Genomic DNA, 18,479 nt, shown 5'->3' on the forward strand with positions numbered 1-18,479 from the left:
AAGGAATAGCTAAAGTGGTAGAATGCCTGCCTTGCAAGTTGAGGCCCTGTATTTAAAAACAAAACCAAAAAAAAAAAAAGGCACAGATGGAGAAATTAACCTAAAATATGAGGGAGATAAGGAAAGACATAAGAAGGCTCAAGACTAAGTTTGAAAGTAGAGGAAACATGGTTGAGAAAATTCATGGCATCCCCCTAATTCAGTCTCCTGAGTAACATGGGATTAAAGATATGCAACTCCAATCAGGGTGAACAAGTGACCCCTTCCCCACAGCACCTCCTACCACCATCCTGAGAACAGAGGCAAAGGAAACAGGCATGTTCAGGGAGTTACAGATGTTGATAAGAGTCAGGGGTACCAAAAAAGAAGGTTCAAAGGAAACCAAGACTTGGACCTCAGATTTTTTTTTTTTTTTTTTAGTGGTGCTGGAGTTTGAACACAGTGCCCTGCACTTACAAGGTAAGAACTCTTATTGCTGTGCCACATTTCTATCCCTGTTTTATGTTGATTTTGATTCTGTTGTCAGTCATGGGTTTTGAACTTACGTGGGAGCTGTCCCTAAGCTTTTTTTTTTTTTTTTTTTTTGGTGGGTCATGGGGCTTGGGTGCTGTCCCTGAGCTTTTCAGTTCAAGGCTACTGCCCTACCGCCGGTCCTCGGCATTGTCCCTGAGCTCTTCAGCTCAAGGCTACCATCCCACCTACCAGTCAAACCCCACTTCCCATTTTCTAGAGGCTAATTGGAGATAAGAGTCTCAGGTTCTTTTGTACCCAGGCTGGCTTTGAACCTTGATCCTCAGATCTCAGCCTCCTGAGTAGCTAGGATTACAGGTGTGAGACACTGCAACCAAGCTGGGTACTGTTCTTGAGCTTTCTCAAGGCTAGCACTCTACCACTTGGGCCATAGCACCACTTCCAGCTTTTGTGTGTGTATGTGATACTGAGGAATTGAACCCAGGGCTTCATGCATACTACATAAGCATGCTATCACTATGCCACCAAGCCCACCCTGAGCTTTTTATTTCAAGGCTTTTTTCTGTGAATGTGGTACCAAGGAATTGAGCCCAGGGCTTTGTGCATGCTAGGCAAACATTCTACCCCAGGCGATGATTCTGGTCCCCCATCCCAGATTCTTATCTCTAATTAATTAACAAAAAGCTGGAAGTAGTATGGGGACCTGAGGGAAGAAAATAGGAGAGAGCAGCTGGCACTACTGCTAGCTATTCAGAAGGCTGAGATCTGAGGATTAAGGTTCAAAGCCAGCCTGGGCACTAAAGAACCTGAGACTCTTATCTCCAATTAACCTCTAGAAAATGGGAAGTGGGGCTTGGCTCAAGGGTAGGGCAGTAGCCATAAACTGAAGAGCTCAGGGACAATGCCCAGGCCGAGTTCAAGCCCCATGACCCACAAAAAAAAAAAAAAAAAGGAGAGAGCGAGGAAGGGGTAACATTGTCCAAAAAGAAATAAATAGACTTATCACCTGACATATATAATTATAACTTCTTTGTATATTACTTTTATAAAAACAATAAAACAAATTAAAAAATAAATACTCGGGCCTGGAGTTTGGCCTAGTGGTTAAAGTGCTTGCCTAGCATGCACGAAGACCCGGGTTCAATTCCACGGTACCACATACATAGAAAAAAGCTGGAATTGGTGCTGAGGCTCAAGTGGTAGAGCTCTAGCCTTGAGAAAGTCCAAGGACAGTGCTCAAGCCCTGAGCTCAAGCCCAGGACTGGCAAAAATAAATAAATACTCAAAAATCTATGTATTAAAAAAAAAGAAGAAAAAGCTGAAGTGGAGCTATGGCTGAAGTGGTAGAGTGCTAGCCTTGAGTAAAAGGAGATCAGGGATAGTGCCTAAGCTGAGTTCAGGCCCCTGGTGTGAAAGAAAAAAAAAAGCAAAATATTAGAAGTGGTGCTGTGGCTCAAAGTGGCAGAGCACTAGCCTTGAGCTGAAGAGCTCAGGGACAACACCTAGGCCCAGAGTTCAAGTCCCACAAGTGACAAAAATTAAAAAAAAAAAAAGCAAAACATTTAGAATTGTCATCAAGGTTCAAATACAGTCAGTACATTTAACTATTAAGAACCTCTAGCCAGGCACCAGTGGCTCACACCTGTAATCCTAGCTACACAGGAGGCTGAGATCTGAGGATCGAGGTTCAAAATCCAGCCTGGGCACTAAAGTCCATGAGACTCTTATCTCCAGTTAACCATCAGAAGCAAAAAAACAAACAAGAACCTCTGATTCTAAGAAAACATGAGTTTTTGTGGGTTTTTTTGTGGGTCATGAGGCCTGGGCATTGTCCCTGAGGTCTTCAGCTCAAGTCTACCACCCTACCCTTAAGCCAAGCTCCACTTCCCATTTTCTAGAGGTTAATTGGAGATAAGAGTCTCAGTCTTTTTGTGCCCTGGTTGATTTTGAACCTCGAACCTCAGGATCTCAGCCCCCTGAGTAGCTAGGATTACAAGGATTACAGGTGTGAGTCACCATGTAGCTGAAAACATGAGTTTTTGTTTTTGTTTTTTTGCCAGTCCTGAGACTTGAGCTCAGGGCCTGAGCACTGTCCTTGGGCTTTCTCAAGGCTATCACTCTACCACCTGAGCCTTAGCACCACTTCTGGCTTTTTTTTCTATGTATGTGGTACCAAGGTCTTTGTGCATGCTAGGCAAGCACTCTACCACTATGCCAAGCTCCCGGCCCAAAACATGAGTTTTAATCCACTCAGAAACACTTGCACTTGTCACAGCAGGAATTCATGTTGTTTTCTTACCCTTTCTGTTTTATCTGCACAGAAGAGCCGCGTGTGATGTCTCTTTTGAACCACAATATATGTTATTCCTGGCCGGTAATCTTCTTCCAAACTTATGCATGCCTTTCGAATTGCTATTAGTTCAGGCCAAGCTACCTAGGAGACAGAAATAGAATAATGCTTTACTGAGAGCTTGCCTAGAATCTGTTTTATTGAAGAATAGGTGGGAGGGAACTCCATCAGATTCCAAGAAGTCCCAAAGGGCAACAGTGGGCCAGTGACAGTACCTGTTTCATTTGCCCCTCAGATACTCCTCCTCGGTAATAGATGATACGAGTGGGCTTGAAGCGTGTGGATTTGTAGAACTGGATCAGCAGTTCCCGAACCATGTTAGTCAGGTCCTGGATGACCTCCTGACTGTACAGTAGCTCCTGGGAGATCTCTTGACGGGACGTCTGCACCCGAACGGTGGCACAGTACCGGCTGGGGTGGCCATCCATGCTGCCCACCACAGCTGCAATGGAGGGCTTCTTTCCATCCCCCGCCGGGGGGTGTGTAACATCGGCTCCCAGGAAGATGACAGGCTGCTGGAACACCGAGGGCCTGCTCAGATGGAAGCAGACAGTGCCACTCAGTCATATAGATAAGACATTTAGGTCTAGAAGAGTTCTACCAGCAGAGGTTGATAATTACAGGCTTAACCTTGGGAGAGAGGCCTTGTGCTCTAAGGGAGAGAACAAGAAGGATCCCAAACTAAACACTCTAAGATGTGAGACTTGGGAAACACAATCAAGTCGATGTGATTTTCTGATTTCATTTTTCTTCACAGTACTTATCATTTTTTTTTGTGCTCTTTTTTTTTTTTTTTTTTGCCAGTCCTGGGCTTGAGCTCAGGGCCTGAGCACTGTCCTTGGACTTTCTCAAGGCTAGAGCTCTACCACTTGAGCTTCAGCACCACTTCCGGCTTTTTTCTATGTATGTGGTACCGAGGAATCGAACCCGGGTCTTCATACATGCTAGGCAAGCACTGTAACCACTAGGACAAACTCCCGGCCCCCCAAACATAATTTCTGTTTTTTGTTTTTGTTTTTGTTTTTTTTTTGCCGGTCCCACGCTTAAGCTCAGGGCATGAGCCCTGTCCTTGAACTTTCTCAAGGCTAGAGCTCTACCTCTTGAGCCTCAGCACCACTTCTGGGTTTTTTCTATGTATATGGTACAGAGGAATCGAACCTATGTCTTCGTGCATGCTAGGCAAGCACTCTACCACTAGGCCAAACTCCCGGGCCCCCAAATATAATTTCTATAGGATAAAATTTTGTTTTGTTTTTGTCTTGGTCGCTGCTCTATCCCCAGTATCCAGAATTATGTTCAGCTCATATGTGGCATTCAATAAATATTTATTGAAAAATTAATTTATTTATTTGACACTAATTTCTCTATCAAACAAATCAAAAGAGAAAAATATCATGTATACTTCTCTGGTAAAAGTCAGCCTCTTAGCCCCCACCAAAAAAAAAAAAAAAAAAGAAGAAGAAAAAGAGCTAGGCATGTTATAATATTGGTATAGTCTATAATCCTAGTACTTTGGAAGCTGAGTCAGAAAAACTATAAGTCTGAGGCCAGGCCTGGGCTACAAAGGCAAAATGCTGCCACAAAACACAAGAAGGTCTAGATATTAGTGGCTCACTGATATCTCTAATACTATAGATACTAGCTCTCCTAGTGATTCAGGGAGACTGTGATCTGGAAGGTTGGTTTGAGGCCAGCCCAGGCAGAAAAATCAATAAGACCATCAGCAAAAAGTTTGGCTGGAGGTACAACTCATGTGGTAGGGAGCCAGCAAATACATGGTAAATCCTTAAATATTGGAATTGAGACATCAAGTATTTACTTGGACAGTTTTATGTAATGAGTACTGAAGATGTGTTGTATCTATTTACTATTCTCTATCATCACACAAAATAGACCCGGGTTCGATTCCTCCGTACCACATACTTAGAAAAAAGCCAGAAGTGGTGGTGAGGCTCAAGTGGTAGAGTTCTAGCCTTGAGAAAAATCCAAGGACAGTGCTCAGGCCCTGAGCTTAAGCCCAGGACTGGCAAAATAATAATAATAATAATAATAATAATAATAATAATAATAATAATAATGTAACATATTGGATTTTCCCAGAGGCTGTATCTTATTTTGCTGGAATACTTTATAAATTCATATTAAAAAGTAAGGCAACAACTCCAAACAGTCTAAGCTGTTTGCTCAACTCTTATCCTAATTTGATTCATATTCCTGGCAATCAATTTCATGGTTTTGTGTTCTTATGTTGTATGGCCCAAAAGCTTTCTGTGACATTTCTAAACTATCTCTGGTATGTATGCTCAAGGATGGATGCAACTAATTACCGGGCAAGCACTGAAACCTGTGGTGTTCCAGTGTCTGTTTGCAAACGTTTCAAGACATTGATTTGGATTCACCATTCAACTCTAGCATGAATCCAAAATTCCCTTCCCTCCTATGCTCATAACCTCTCTTCTTTTTACTCCTAATTTGAAAACTAAAGGAGTGTCAGGATTACCTGGTTATTGGGAAAAGATGTTCATCCATAAAACTTTCCTGAGTGGTTTTTGTAATTCACAACCCTATTCCACATACTTTTGGAGGTAAGGTTTCAATCTACATCAGGCCAGCCTGGCCTGTGATCCTCCTACCTGTAGTTTCCCATGTTGCTGAGGATGACAGGCAAATGACAAGGGGCCTAGCCATTGTGCTTTCTCCACAGCTGTGATAACAGGTACATGCCATCTTAGCCAAACAGTGTTTGAAACCTTCTTTAGAAGTTTTTGGCTGGGATAGCCTTAAGTCAACCACTATCCTTAATCTCTCCCTCCCACGTAACCAGGCTTGAACCACCATGCCTAGTGGTGCACAGGTAAGGGTGGTACACATATATATGGTTGTACATATATGTAAGAAACACTAATTGAAATGTGTATTTGAGATGTGTGGGGTTTTGTGTTTGTTCATTTGTTTTCAGTGTTGGGGATGAAATCTTGGGCCTGTGCATTACGCATGCTAGGCAAGTGGTCTGCTATTGAGCTATACCCTCAGCCCTTGTGTTTTCAGATGGGGTAGCTTAAGGCTGGTCTTGAACTCCCAGTCATCTTGCCTTGGACTTCTGAATGTTGGGATTACAGGTGTGCAACATCATAACCAGATGAATTATATGTGCTTTTTGTCACAATTTGTACCATGCAAATTAGATATTTTTGGTGGTTGTGGGGCTTGAACTCAGGGCCTGGGTGCTGTCCCTAAGCTAGTGCTCTACCACTTGAACCACAGCTCTATTTCTGGTAGAGTGGTTAACTAGAGATAAGAGAAGACTCTCACAGGGACTTTTCTTCCCGGATAGCTTTAAACTGTGATCCTCAGATCTCTGCCTCCTGAGTAGTTTAGGATTACAGGTATGAGTTCACTGGTACCTGGCTGTAAATTAGAGTTTAAACAAAGGAAGGAAAAACAGGATTCAGAATCTCACCTTTGATGAGGTACAAGCACGTTGTTAATTCCTCCCAATTTTGCGTTTATCTTCAGGCAAAGGTTGGAAAGGGTTTGGGGTGACGTCTTCACTACATTTTTTACCTGGACACACTGTGTGGCCATACCTAGAAGGGTATCTCCAACACGTTTCACCTCCGCTACAAAAATAAGTTAATGGCAATTTAAAAATGTTTACTCTCCTAATTGTTAGTAAAGGAAAATCCATATGAACATTTACAGAGCATATATTATGTATTGTACCTGGTGTTAGATGCTTCTTTCCTGTTGATGTTTTGCTCTGCTAATACCTCAGGGCTTCTCCTCCCCAACCCCTGCCATTTGGACAGGTCCTCCCCACCCCCTTTTCTTTTTCCCTTCCTGGAGGCCTGGATGCCAGCCTGCTTGCTTCCTTCATTCTTTAGAGCTGCCTGCCACCACTTGCAAACTCTCTTGAGGTTTCTTTTCCCACATGATTAGTCTGGCAAAAGAATCAATCTCCCCTGCTCCTCCCTCTCAGCACATACATACCTTTTGAATTTTACCTTTTCTTTCCCTTAAATGGTAGGGATTAAATAGGTAACAAAAAAAGCAAATACAGAAAAGGGTTGAAAGGCTAGACTGTAACTCCCACAATCTTGATTGATGATGACCAAAAGACTTTTCATTGTGCTTCTTACAAGAGATACAAGCTAACCATCTCCTCTCTTGGGAGTGGCAGGCTCCCCTACTCATTCACTCCAATCTCCTAAGTGCTTTTTACCAAACCTTCTAGCTCTTCCTGACTCCTGGAGTATGATAGGAGTGTTCAGTATTTCCTGCTCCCACTTCCAGTCGTTTTCTCCCTCAACTTCCCACAGGTTGAGTGTAGGCTCTTGGTCCCTTATACACAAGAAGATGCAGAGAGAGAAGAAAGACCGACAGCAACATTCCAACGATGGTTGTTCTAACAAGGTGGGTCTCAGGGTAGAGATGACAACATGACACAGAAACCACTGTCCCCCTTCATGGGCCTTGTAGCAGGAACAAAAAACAAATTGTTGTTGGTTGTTTGCAGGGCTGGGGATCAAATGTAGGGTCTTGTGAATGTTAGGTAAATTCTTCACCCCTCTCTTAGTTGCTTTGAACCACTGACAGTTTGGAGTCATTTGTGACTGTAGCATACCTAGTTTATCCTATCAAACCAACTACTAGAAATCATCTCTCATTCAACATCAAAATGTTTCATACCATAAACTGGTGTCTTCCCAGGTAAGATAACCACTATTAGCTGTAGGCCCACGTATGTCATTTTCAGATGCTTAAACATGGGCTCCACGCTGTCTGCCCCTTGTGCATATTTGCAGAAACAAGGCTGACCCTGGATAGGCATTCCTGCATCCTTGGAGATTTTACGAAGTTGGTCAGTAAAACTCCTGTTGAGATAGAAACCGTACATGTCACAGTGCTTTCATCCAGTGTGCATCCATGTCAAAGACATTTGTCTGTGACATTTTGTGACAGACAAAAAAAAAAAAAACCCTTTAACTAGCTGGCAAAAATAGACTGACAAAGCTGAGTGCCAGTGGCTCATGCCTGTAACCTTAGCTACTCATGAGGCTGAGATATGAGGTCTGTGATTCCAAGCCAGCCTGAAAGTTAAGCTGTGGCTCAACTGGTAGAGCATTAGCCTTGGGTACAAAAGCTAAGGGACAGCACTGGGGCCCTAAGTTCAAGCCCCAGGACTGGTACATACACATGTGTGTGCACATCCACGTGCACGCACACACACACACACACACACACACACACACACACACACACACACACACAGCCAAGCAATTGTACCAATACAATTATACCAGAGAATCTGTATTGATAAACCATCAGATTATAGTTTTGAACTTTTTTGTTGTTGTTAGCAGTTCAGGGGTTTGAACTCAGGGTTCCATATTCACTCACCTTGTGTTCTACTACTTGTTCTATGCCTCCAGCTCTACTTTTTTTTGTGGGTCATAGGACTTGAACTTGGCCTGGGTACCGTCCCTGAGCTCTTCAGCTCAAGGCTACTGCCCTACCCTTGAGCCAAGCCCCACTTCCCATTTTCTAGAGGTTAATTGGAGATAAGAGTCTCAGGTCCTTTAGTGCCCGGGCTGGCTTAGAACCTTGATCCTCCGATCTCAGCCTCTTGAGTAACTAGATTACAGCGTGAGCCACTGCGCCTGACTTCAGCCCTGCTTTTTGTTGGATACTATAAGATGTATCCTCATAGATTTTCTGCCTGGGCTGGCTTTGAGGTCTAGAATTTTTCTTTTATTCTTGTTTTTGTAGAATTGGGGATTGAATCCAGAGCTTGTGCATGGCAAACATATGATCTACAACTGAACACTTGCTCTTATTTTTAAGCAATTATGACTCAGCTGGACCTCAGGGATTAGAATAGCATTCCTATTTGAAGATCTGTTGTGGTTGTTAATTTATTCTTTTATTTTCTTTTGTCACCAGTACTGGGGCCTAAACTCGGCCTAGGTGTTGTTCTTGAGCTTTTTGTGATAGAGTACCACATAAGCCATAGCTCTGTTTAAGGCTTTTTGGTGGTAAAGTGGAGATAAGAGTCTTTTTTTTTCTTTTTTTTTTTTTTTTTTGCCAGTCCTGGGCTTGAGCTCAGGGCCTGAGCCCTGTCCTTGGACTTTCTCAAGGCTAGAACTCTACCACTTGAGCCTCAGCACCATTTCTGGCTTTTTCTATATATGTGGTACCAAGGAATCGAACCCGGGTCTTCGTGCATGCTAGGCAAGCACTATAACCACTAGGCCAAACTCCTAGCCTCTTTTTTTTTTCTTTTTTGCCAGTCCTGGGCTTTGGCTCAGGGCCTGAGCACTGTCCTTGGACTTTCTCAAGGCTAGAGCTCTACCACTTGAACCTCAGCACCACTTCCGGCTTTTTTCTATGTATGTGGTACCAAGGAATCGAACCTGGGTCTTTGTGCACGCTAGGCAAGCACTTTAACCACTAGGCCAAACTCCCAGCCCGAGATAAGAGTCTTATTGGAGTGCTGGGAGTTTGGCGTAGTGGTAGAGTGTTTGCCTAGCATGCACGAAGATCTGGGTTCGCTTCCTCGGTACCACACATATATAGAAGAAAGCCGGAAGTGGTGCTGAGGCTCAAGTAGTGGAGCTCTAGCCTTGAGAAAGTCCAAGGACAGTGCTCAGGCCCTGAGCTCAAGCCCAGGACTGGTAAAAATAAACAAATAAATAAATAAATAAAAAAGTCTCATGGACTTTCCTGGATTTGAACTATAATTCTCCTCCTGAGCAGCTACAATTACAGGATGAGTCACTGGTGCTCAGAGTGTGTGGTTGATTTTAATATTCAAATCATTAATTCTGTACTGGAAAAAGGTGTGTCAGAATTTCAGATAGCACATATTTGGTAAGGCAGGAACAAGAAGAGTTAAAAGTTGTGTTCAACTGAGATTGCAGAAGCATGGCATCACAAAATCAGTATATTTAGGATCCGTATCAAACTTATAACAGATTTGATTCAATAACAATATCAAAAGAAATCTCTCAAAACTCAAAAATTTTGTAGAGTTTTCATTTTTTGGATTGAAGAAATTGCTTCAGTTTATGCACAAATCTTTCTGAATGGTCTCTAGTATATTTTCCAGTGTGGTGCAGGATTCCCTTCTTTTATCCCCGCTCCTCACAAATTTCTTCCCTCCCACCATTCCTTCCTTCCTCTCTGTCTCTGTCTCTCTCTCTTTCCCTCCCTCCTTCTCCCTTTCTCTCTCTCTCTCTTCCTTTTTATGGATCATGGGGCTTGAACTCTGGGCTTGGGTGCTGTCCCTGAGCTCTATAGCTCAAGGCTACCACCCTACCCTTTGAGCCACAGCCTTACTTCCCATTTTCTAGTAATTCATTAGAGATAAGTGTCTCAGGACCTTTTGTGCCCGGGTTGGCTTTCAACCTCGGGCTGGCTTTCAACCTGATCCTCAGATCTCCACCTCCTGAGTAGGTAGAATTACAGGCGTGAGCCATAGCTGCACTCAGCTTATCTTTCTCTCTCTCTCCCTTCTTTCCTTCCTTTCTTCCTTCCTTCCCTTTTTTTTTTTTTGCCAGTCCTGGGGCTTGAATTCAGGGCCTGGGCACGTCATTGAATACTTTTGCTCAAGGCTAACACTCTGACACTTGAGCCACAGCATCACTTCCAGCTTTTTCTGTGTATATGGTATCAAAGAACTGAACCCAGGGCTTCATGCATGCTAGACAATCACTCTACCACTAGGCTACACTCCCAAGCATAAATGTCTTTTATATAAAAAAGTGCAATTACAGAATGTAAAAAAACACAGTCAGCTAGTGATCAATCATGCAGCAAAACATGCTCAGTAGTAAATCAGAATGATTAAAAATAAAGCCAGGCGCTGGTGGTTCATGCCTGCAATCCTAGCTACTCAGGAGGCTGAAATCTGAGGATAATGGTTCAAAACTGACCTGAACAGATAAGTCTCCATGAGACTCTTATCTCCAATTAACACTCAAAAACCAGAAGTGGCTCAAGTGATATAGTACTAGCCTTCAGAATAGAGAGGCTCAGGGACAGCAAATTAAGTCCCACAATGGACCAAAAAATAAAAAAATAAAAAGTAGTCTTTAATCCTCTTTTTTTCCCCCCTGTTGGTTGTGAGGCTTGAACTCAGGGCCTGTGCTATTGCCCAGTTCTTTTGCTCATGGTTAGTGCTCTACCACTTTGAGCCCCAGTTTTACTTCTAGTTTTTGAGTGATTAGGTGGAGATCATAGTCTCACCGTGACTTTTCTGCCCAGGCATGATCCTCAGATCTCAGCCTCCTGAGTAACAAGCATTGTAGACATTAGCCATCAGCATCTGGTAGTTTTTAATCCTTTTTTGAAAAAGACACAATACCTAAGGAAGTACTACTAAAATACATATTACTAAAAATGCAAGAATGACAAATTTGTGCTCTAAACATATGGAAGCTGAGTCAGATTGTTAATGTAATTCCCAAGTTTGTAATTTACTGTTATATCAGGTCTTTTTTGTATACCCAGATGCTATTGCTATGGGTATCAGGGATTTAGAGCCAGTATACAGAGCACATCCAAGTAAAGACAGTATTTCACAAGATACTCACTTCAGTAAATCTTCCCTACATTGTTTTTGAGGTGCAAAACAAGCAACTGCCCAAACTTTAATTTCAATGCCGGCATAAAACTGCTTTCCTCGCATGTCCCAGACACCCTGGTTGGGTGTAGCTACTGTTTTATTCTTTAAAAAGAAAAAAGAAAAGAGAAGAGAAAAGACTTGATAATATAAGGTCATTTTAATGTTCAAAAGGAGGAAAAATCAAAATTGTATCCAGTATCAATCATAAGGCTACAAATAAGATTAACTATGATTTCATGTATCATTGGGTAGTGAGAAACTGCATTATAATCTTGTTTAGACAGCAATGGTGAAACTTACTGAGACAAAGAGAAAACTTACCCGGCCTCCATACTGCAGCATGGGAGCTGGAAGTACCCGACCTGTGAGCTCTGTCATTTCATTGTGGACAACAATCCCAAATTCTTTAAGGTATGGATCAGGTCCACCCACCATGCTGTTGCTCTTCACCTAAAGAACAGGAAAGCCTGCATATATAAAGAGAGTAACTGTGTCCCATCAGACATTTTCTACTGTTTGTTTTCTTCTTCTTAGCGCTGGCTAATCTTGAAGACTACGCCTTACTGACCAGTCTACTGATTTCTTCCTGTCTGTCAGGAGCAGATCTTGCTGTGGCTTTGATCATCGTGGATGTTTGATTGTCTGTGAGCTTCTTTATACATCGCTGCCCTGCCACTATATTACAGACCTGTCAAGAGACAGAGAAAAATTCATTTCTGTACCAATGAGCTTCTATATCTTAAACTTTTACTAAACTATCATACATCCCCCATTTTCTAGAAAAATCAAAATTGTTATACAGTGAGCTTATCTGCCCAAAATATTTTAGAATTCTATCACAGATTTAAAACTTTAAAAAATTCTTTAAATTATTCAAGAGATTGGCAGATTGGCAAAAGAATACTGATTCTAGCTTACCTCAAGTGGCAAGTATGTATGCTTTTGTTCTTGTCCCACTTGGAGGCAGGGAAGATGGGGATATTTCAGCTGCAGACTATATTTTTGCTTAAAATATTGAGCTACTGTACATTCCATAGCTTGGCCATTTTCTAGCTGTAAAGGAAAGCTATGAGAGAGATTTTTGTTTTAGAAACTATGGTTTCTGTATTTTTTTTTGTTTTTTTTTCGAATAAGTAAACAAAGCCTAGTAACATTTTCTTTATCAGACAACTAAAAAATGAAAATCAGGACTAGAAGTGTGGCTCAGTGGAGCACAGTGTGTGTTTAGCAGGCCCAAGTTCCTAGGTTCAATCCCTAATATCACCAAATAGCTATAATAAGAAAATAAATAAAAGAGAAATTTTCAAGAACTCCCGGCCCCTCAACTTTTTTTCTTAAGTCATTTTAGTATAATTGAAACTTTCCATTGAAATTTTCATTTTCCATATCTGTTGAACTTAGAATGAAAGAAAATTATTTAAATTTTAAAAGAACTGGGGCTGGGGCCGGGAGTTTGGCCTAGTGGTAGCGTGCTTGTCTTGCATACATGAAGATCCGGGTTCAGTTACTTGGTACCACATAAGGACAGTGCTCAGGCCCTGAGCTTAAGCCCAGGACTGGCAAAAAAAATAAAGAAAGAAAGAAAGAACTGGGGCTGGTAATGTGGCTTACTGGTGGAGTACTTGTCTAGCATGCATGAATCACTGGGTTCAATTCCTCAGTACCACATAAACAGAAAAAGCAGAAGCAGCACTGTGACTCAAGTGGCAGAATGCTAGATTTGAGTACATTAAGTTCAGGGACAGTGCCCAGGCCCTCAGTTCAAACCTCAGGACTGGCAAAACAAACAAACAAACAGGGAATTAAAAAAGGAAAATTTTAAGCAAGAAGAAACTATAAAGTTGGTCTTTGGTGGCTTATGACTGTAATTCTAGCTACTCAGGTTCTGAGATCTGAGGATCAGGGTTCAAAGCCAGCTAGGACAGGGAATGGTCGTCCATAAGACTCTTATCTCCAATTAACTACTAGAAAACCAGAAATAGAGCTCTGGCTCAAAGTATTAGAGTGCTAGCCCTGAGCAAAAACAAAAACAAAACAAAACAAAAAACAACTCAGGAACAGTGTTGAGGCCTTCAGTTCAAGCCCCATGACTGACCAAACCCTGCCCCCTACCCCCGCAAAACCCAAAAAAACTTAAAACTCGAAGAAAGCAACTGTAGAACTCAAAGATATAGGATAATCTGTACAGATTCAAAAACAAGACTACAATCTCTTAACAGATGTGTGTGTGTGTGTGTGCGCGCACCAGTTTTGGAGCTTGACCTCAGTGCCTCCTGGGCACTGTCCTTGGACACTTTTTGCTCAAGGCTAGCACTCTGCCACTTGAGCCAAAGTGCCACTTCCGGCTTTTTCTTAGTATGTGGTACTGAAGAATGAAACCCAGGGTTTCATGCATGTTAGCCAAGCACTCTTACCACTCGGCTACACTCCTGGCCCCATCATACCAGATTTTTATAGATTATTAAATTCAAATAAGGACTAGGAGGGCCTGGGTACTATCTTTGGGCTTTCCAAAGTAGTAGGCTAGCACTCTACCACTTGAGCAACAGCACAACTTCCTGCTTTTTCTATATATGTGGTAGTAAGGAATTGAACACAGGGCTTTGTACATGATAGGCAAACACTCTACCACCAGGCCACGTTCCCAGTCCATAAACTTTTACTTAAATAAATGTAGCAAGGGTCACATTTTCAGATCTCCAATTTTTATTTATTTATTTATTTATTTTGCCAGTCCTGGACTTGGGCTCAGAGTCTGAGCACTGTCCTCAGGTTTTTCTTCAAGGCTAGAGATGTACCACTTGAGCTTCAGCACCACTTCTGGCTTTTTTCTATGTATGTGGTACTGAGGAATGGAACTCAGGTCTTTGTGCATGCTAGGCAAACATTCTACCACTCGGCCAAACTACTGGCCCAGAGCTCCAAATTTTTGCATTCTTCAATCAGAAGAAGGACATGAGGATTTGGAGGCAACAAGACCAAATATAAGCTGAGATTATGCCAGAATGTTTGGAATGAACTGTGGAACATGATTTAAGAGACTCTCTTTATCTGGTTCTTCCAAGGGGTTAAATTATCTCAAATAGAGCAGAGTTTGGCCTACAGGTAAAGTGCTTGCCTAGCATGCACAAAGACATGGGTTCGATTCCTCGGTACCACATACATAGAAAAGCCAGAAATGGTGCTGTGGCTCAAGTGGCAGAGTTCTAGCCTTGAGAAAGCCCAAGGACAGTGCTCAGGCCCTGAGTCCAAGCCCCAGGACTGGCAAAAAAAAAAAAATTATCTCAAATACTTAGTAAATGTAATCTTTTTTTTTTTTCTTAATGAATCCACAAAGTAAATTGGGAAGGACAATTTATGTGATGCTTAAATTCTATATGCTTTAAATATTACTGCAAAGATGATATACGGTTATAAAGCCTAGTAATTGTGGTAAGATTATATGAAATAATGAAATAGGCACAGTTCTTGAAACAAATGTTACAATGGTCAATACTGACTTTATCAGATTTTTTTGTTTTGTTTTGTTTTTTTGCCAGTCATGGGTTTTGAACTCAGGGCCTGAGCAGTGTTCTTAGGGTTTCTCAAGGCTAGAGCTCTACCACTTGTGCCATAGGCACCACTTCTAGCTACTGAGGAATCGAACCCAGTCTTTGTACATGCTAGGCAAGTACTCATCAACTAGGCCAAACTCCTAGCCCCTTCATCAGGTTTTGATAACACTTTCCCTCCCAGAAAACAAAATCAATGATTGATATAAACAGAGCATGGAATACTGTTTTTCAATTCTTAGGAAATTAATGTGCATGTATACATAAGAATTTATTCAAATCAGACTGAATTAATAATATACTTCATTTGTCTCCAAGTTACCCAAAAATGTCTACTTTCTTTAGAAAAGCCCTATAGGTGATTTTGATAGATATTAATATAATTAAAAACCAAGGATGCAAAACAAAGCTAGAGTATAACAAATAAAAGAACTTTCTAGGAGCAAAAGTGATGGAAAGTTTGTGTATTTAACACCTTTAACTGAAGAGAGACAATAGTTCTGTGTAAGTCAGACACAAATTTAGTCATCTTAACTACAAGAATAAAACTTGGTCATTTTTAAAGCATTTAATCACAGTACCCAATGGATCTGAAAGTTGGTGATTAAAAAACTGAGGCCAGGGACGTGGAGGGAGAGGAAGCTTCGGAAGGCAGGTCGTCACACTCACATCTAGAAGTGACAGCTAGCTACAAAGAATGGGGAAAAAATCTACACAAAAATGCAGAGCAGCATGTCCTCCTACAACAGCCTTTTATGACTCCTCGCCTGACATGTGTTGAGAACTATAATAAGTGATTCTGGCAGTGATTATTCCATGTCTTTAAATAAAAGTCAATCTATGTTTAGAATACTCAGTTTAAAAGGTGAATTGAAGGAAGGATTTTTTTTTTCCAGTCCTGGGGCTTGAAATCAGGGCCTGGGTACTGTCCTTGGGCTTTCTCAAGGCTAATGCTCTACCACTTGAGCCAAAGTACCATTTCTGGCTTTTTCTGTGTATGTGGTACCAAGCCAAGGAATCAAACCCAGGGTTTTGTGCATGCTAGGCAAGCACTCTACCACTAGGCCACACTCCTGGCTTCAGGATATATGTTTTAAAATATTGCTATGAAAAATCTAAAATAAGACCGATGGCCTGGCTCAAATGGTAGAATACCTACCTAGTAAGCATAGGACCTTGAGGTTAAACCTTAGTATTGACAAAAAACAAAAACAAAGAAGAAAATAAAACAAAAAATATCTAAAACATGTTTTAAAGAATATAAATTAAGCCAGGTACAGTGGCTTACTCCTGTAATCCTAGCTACTCAGGAGGCTGAGATCTGAGGATCAAGGTTCAAAGCCAGCCTTGGTACAAAAGGACTGAGACTCCTATTTCCAGTTAACCTCTAGAAAATAGGAAGTGGGTCTTGGTTCAAGGGTACAAACAGGAGCCTTAAGCTGAAGAGCTCAGGGACAGCGCCCAGGCCAAGCCCCATGACCCACAAAAAATTAAAAGTGAAGACTGTAGTGATCTTGAAAATTAAAGTACACTATATCAACTTCTCATGTGATTTTAGTAGTTTCCTGCTACCAGAATCATTATCTTATTATTTTAGATGTGACTAACATACGTTTGATGACTGGCTGGCCGTCTAGTCACATTGCAAACTCGGTATTTCCGTTTCATCTGTCCACAGTGAGTCACCTCAACTTTGAGACCTAAAATTAAAAAAAAAAAAACGAGTCAAGTTATCAGTTTAATTAAAATAACAGTGAAAAATGGATTTGAGGGGCCAGGAGTGTGGCCTGGTGGTAGTGTGCTTGCCTAGCATGCACGAAGGCCAGGGTTCGATTCCTCGTTGCCACATACAAAGAAAAAGCTGCAAGTGGTGCTATGGCTCAAGTAGGAGAGCTCTAGCCTTGAGAAAGCCCAAGGACAGTGCTCAGGCCCTGAATTCAAGCCCCAGGACTGGCAAAAAGAAAAATAGATTTGAATATTATCTTCAAAAGTCATGACACAGGCTGGGAGTTTGGCTTAGTGGTAGAATACTTGCCTAGAATGCACAAAGACCGGGTTCAATTCCTCAGTATCCCATAGAAAAGGTCGGAAATGGTTCTATGGCTCAAGGGGTAGAGTTCTAGCCTTAAGAAAAAACAAAACAAAACAAAACAAAGCCAGTGCTCAGGCCCTGGGCTCAAGTCCTAGTGGTAGAGTGCTTGCCTAGCATGCACGAAGACCCGGGTTCAATTCTCGGTACCACATGTACATAGAAAAAGCTGGAAATGGTGCTGTGGTTCAAGTGGTAGAGCTCTAACCTTGAGAAAGTCCGAGGGCAGTGTTCAGGCCTTGAGTTCAAGCCCAAGACTGGCAAAAAAAAAAAAAAAGTCATGCCACAGCCGGGCACCGGTGGCTCATGCCTATAATCTTAGCTACTCAGGAGGTATCACTACTCTGAAGATTGCAGTTCAAAGCTATCCCAGGGATTCTGTGAGACTCCTATCTCCAATTAACCACCAGAAAACAGGAAACGGCACTGTGGCTCAAGGGGTAGGGTGATAGCATTGAGCTAAAGAGCTCAAGAACAGTGCCCAGGCCCAGAGTTCAAATCCCACAAATGACCAAAAAAAATCCATGATACTGTACAAGGAAAAAGTTGCAAGATGGCCAGGAGTTTGGCCTAGTGGTAGAGTGCTTGCCTAGCATGCATGAAGACCCGGGTTCGATTCCTTGGTACCACATACATAGAAAAAAGCCAGAAGTGATGCTGAGGCTCAAGTGGTAGAGCTCTAGCCTTGAGAAAGTCTAAGGACCGTGCTCAGGCCCTGAGCTCAAGCCCAGGACTGGCAAAAAAAAAAAAGTTGCAAGAATTTGAGGACAAATTATAATCATTTAAAGACAAAAAGGGGCTGGGTACAGCAGCTCACGCCTGTAATCCTAGCTACGCAGGAGGCTGAGATCTGAGGATCTTGGTCTAAAGTCAGTCTGGGCACTAAAGTCCCTGAGACTCTTATCTCTAATTAATCACTAGAAACCCTGAACTGGTGCTGTGGCTCAAGGGGTAGGGCAGTAGCCTGGAACTGAAGAGTTCAGGGACAGCACCCAGGTCCAGAGTTCAAGCCCCATGACCAAAAAAAAAAAAAAAAAAAAAAAAGGCAAAAAGGCCCAGTTAAATAGAGTGCATTAGGATCTAGATGCTAAACTTTTCTTTTTGCCCTTCTTTGTTCTTTGGGGTTTTTTGGTACTAGTCTTAGGGCTTAAACTCAGGGCATAGGCACTATTCTTGAGCATTTTTACTCAAGACTAGCATTCTGTCAATTGAGCCAAAGCTCCACTTTGGCCTTTTTGGTAATTCATTGTAGATAGGAATCTCCCAGACTTTCCTGCCTGGGCTGGCTTCAAACTGTGATCCTCAGAGCTCCTGAGTGGCTGACATCAGGGGTATATGCTATTGACATTGGGCGTATCTCTTCTTTTTGCTGTTGTCTTCTCCTTCTCTCTC

The 18,479-nt window shown here is 42.0% G+C and overlaps 1 protein-coding gene across 1 annotated transcript in view; it reads right to left on the minus strand.

The window, feature by feature from the left end:
* Positions 1-18,479, minus strand: part of LOC150062110 (protein argonaute-4) — a 43,978-nt gene that overhangs the window by 12,344 nt on the left and 13,155 nt on the right. The window contains exons 7-15 of the mRNA XM_090335241.1: positions 16,611-16,698; positions 12,366-12,513; positions 12,016-12,135; positions 11,769-11,897; positions 11,416-11,549; positions 7,511-7,695; positions 6,282-6,441; positions 3,037-3,352; positions 2,771-2,905 (exon numbers count right to left, since the gene is read on the minus strand). Coding sequence (XP_090191367.1) covers positions 2,771-2,905; positions 3,037-3,352; positions 6,282-6,441; positions 7,511-7,695; positions 11,416-11,549; positions 11,769-11,897; positions 12,016-12,135; positions 12,366-12,513; positions 16,611-16,698 — 1,415 coding nt within the window. The remainder of the gene's footprint in view (positions 1-2,770; positions 2,906-3,036; positions 3,353-6,281; positions 6,442-7,510; positions 7,696-11,415; positions 11,550-11,768; positions 11,898-12,015; positions 12,136-12,365; positions 12,514-16,610; positions 16,699-18,479) is intronic.

The sequence above is a fragment of the Megascapheus bottae genome, chromosome 6, assembly GCF_031878675.1.
Source record: "Megascapheus bottae isolate mThoBot1 chromosome 6, mThoBot2.hap1, whole genome shotgun sequence".
NCBI classification, from domain to species: Eukaryota; Metazoa; Chordata; class Mammalia; order Rodentia; family Geomyidae; genus Megascapheus; species Megascapheus bottae.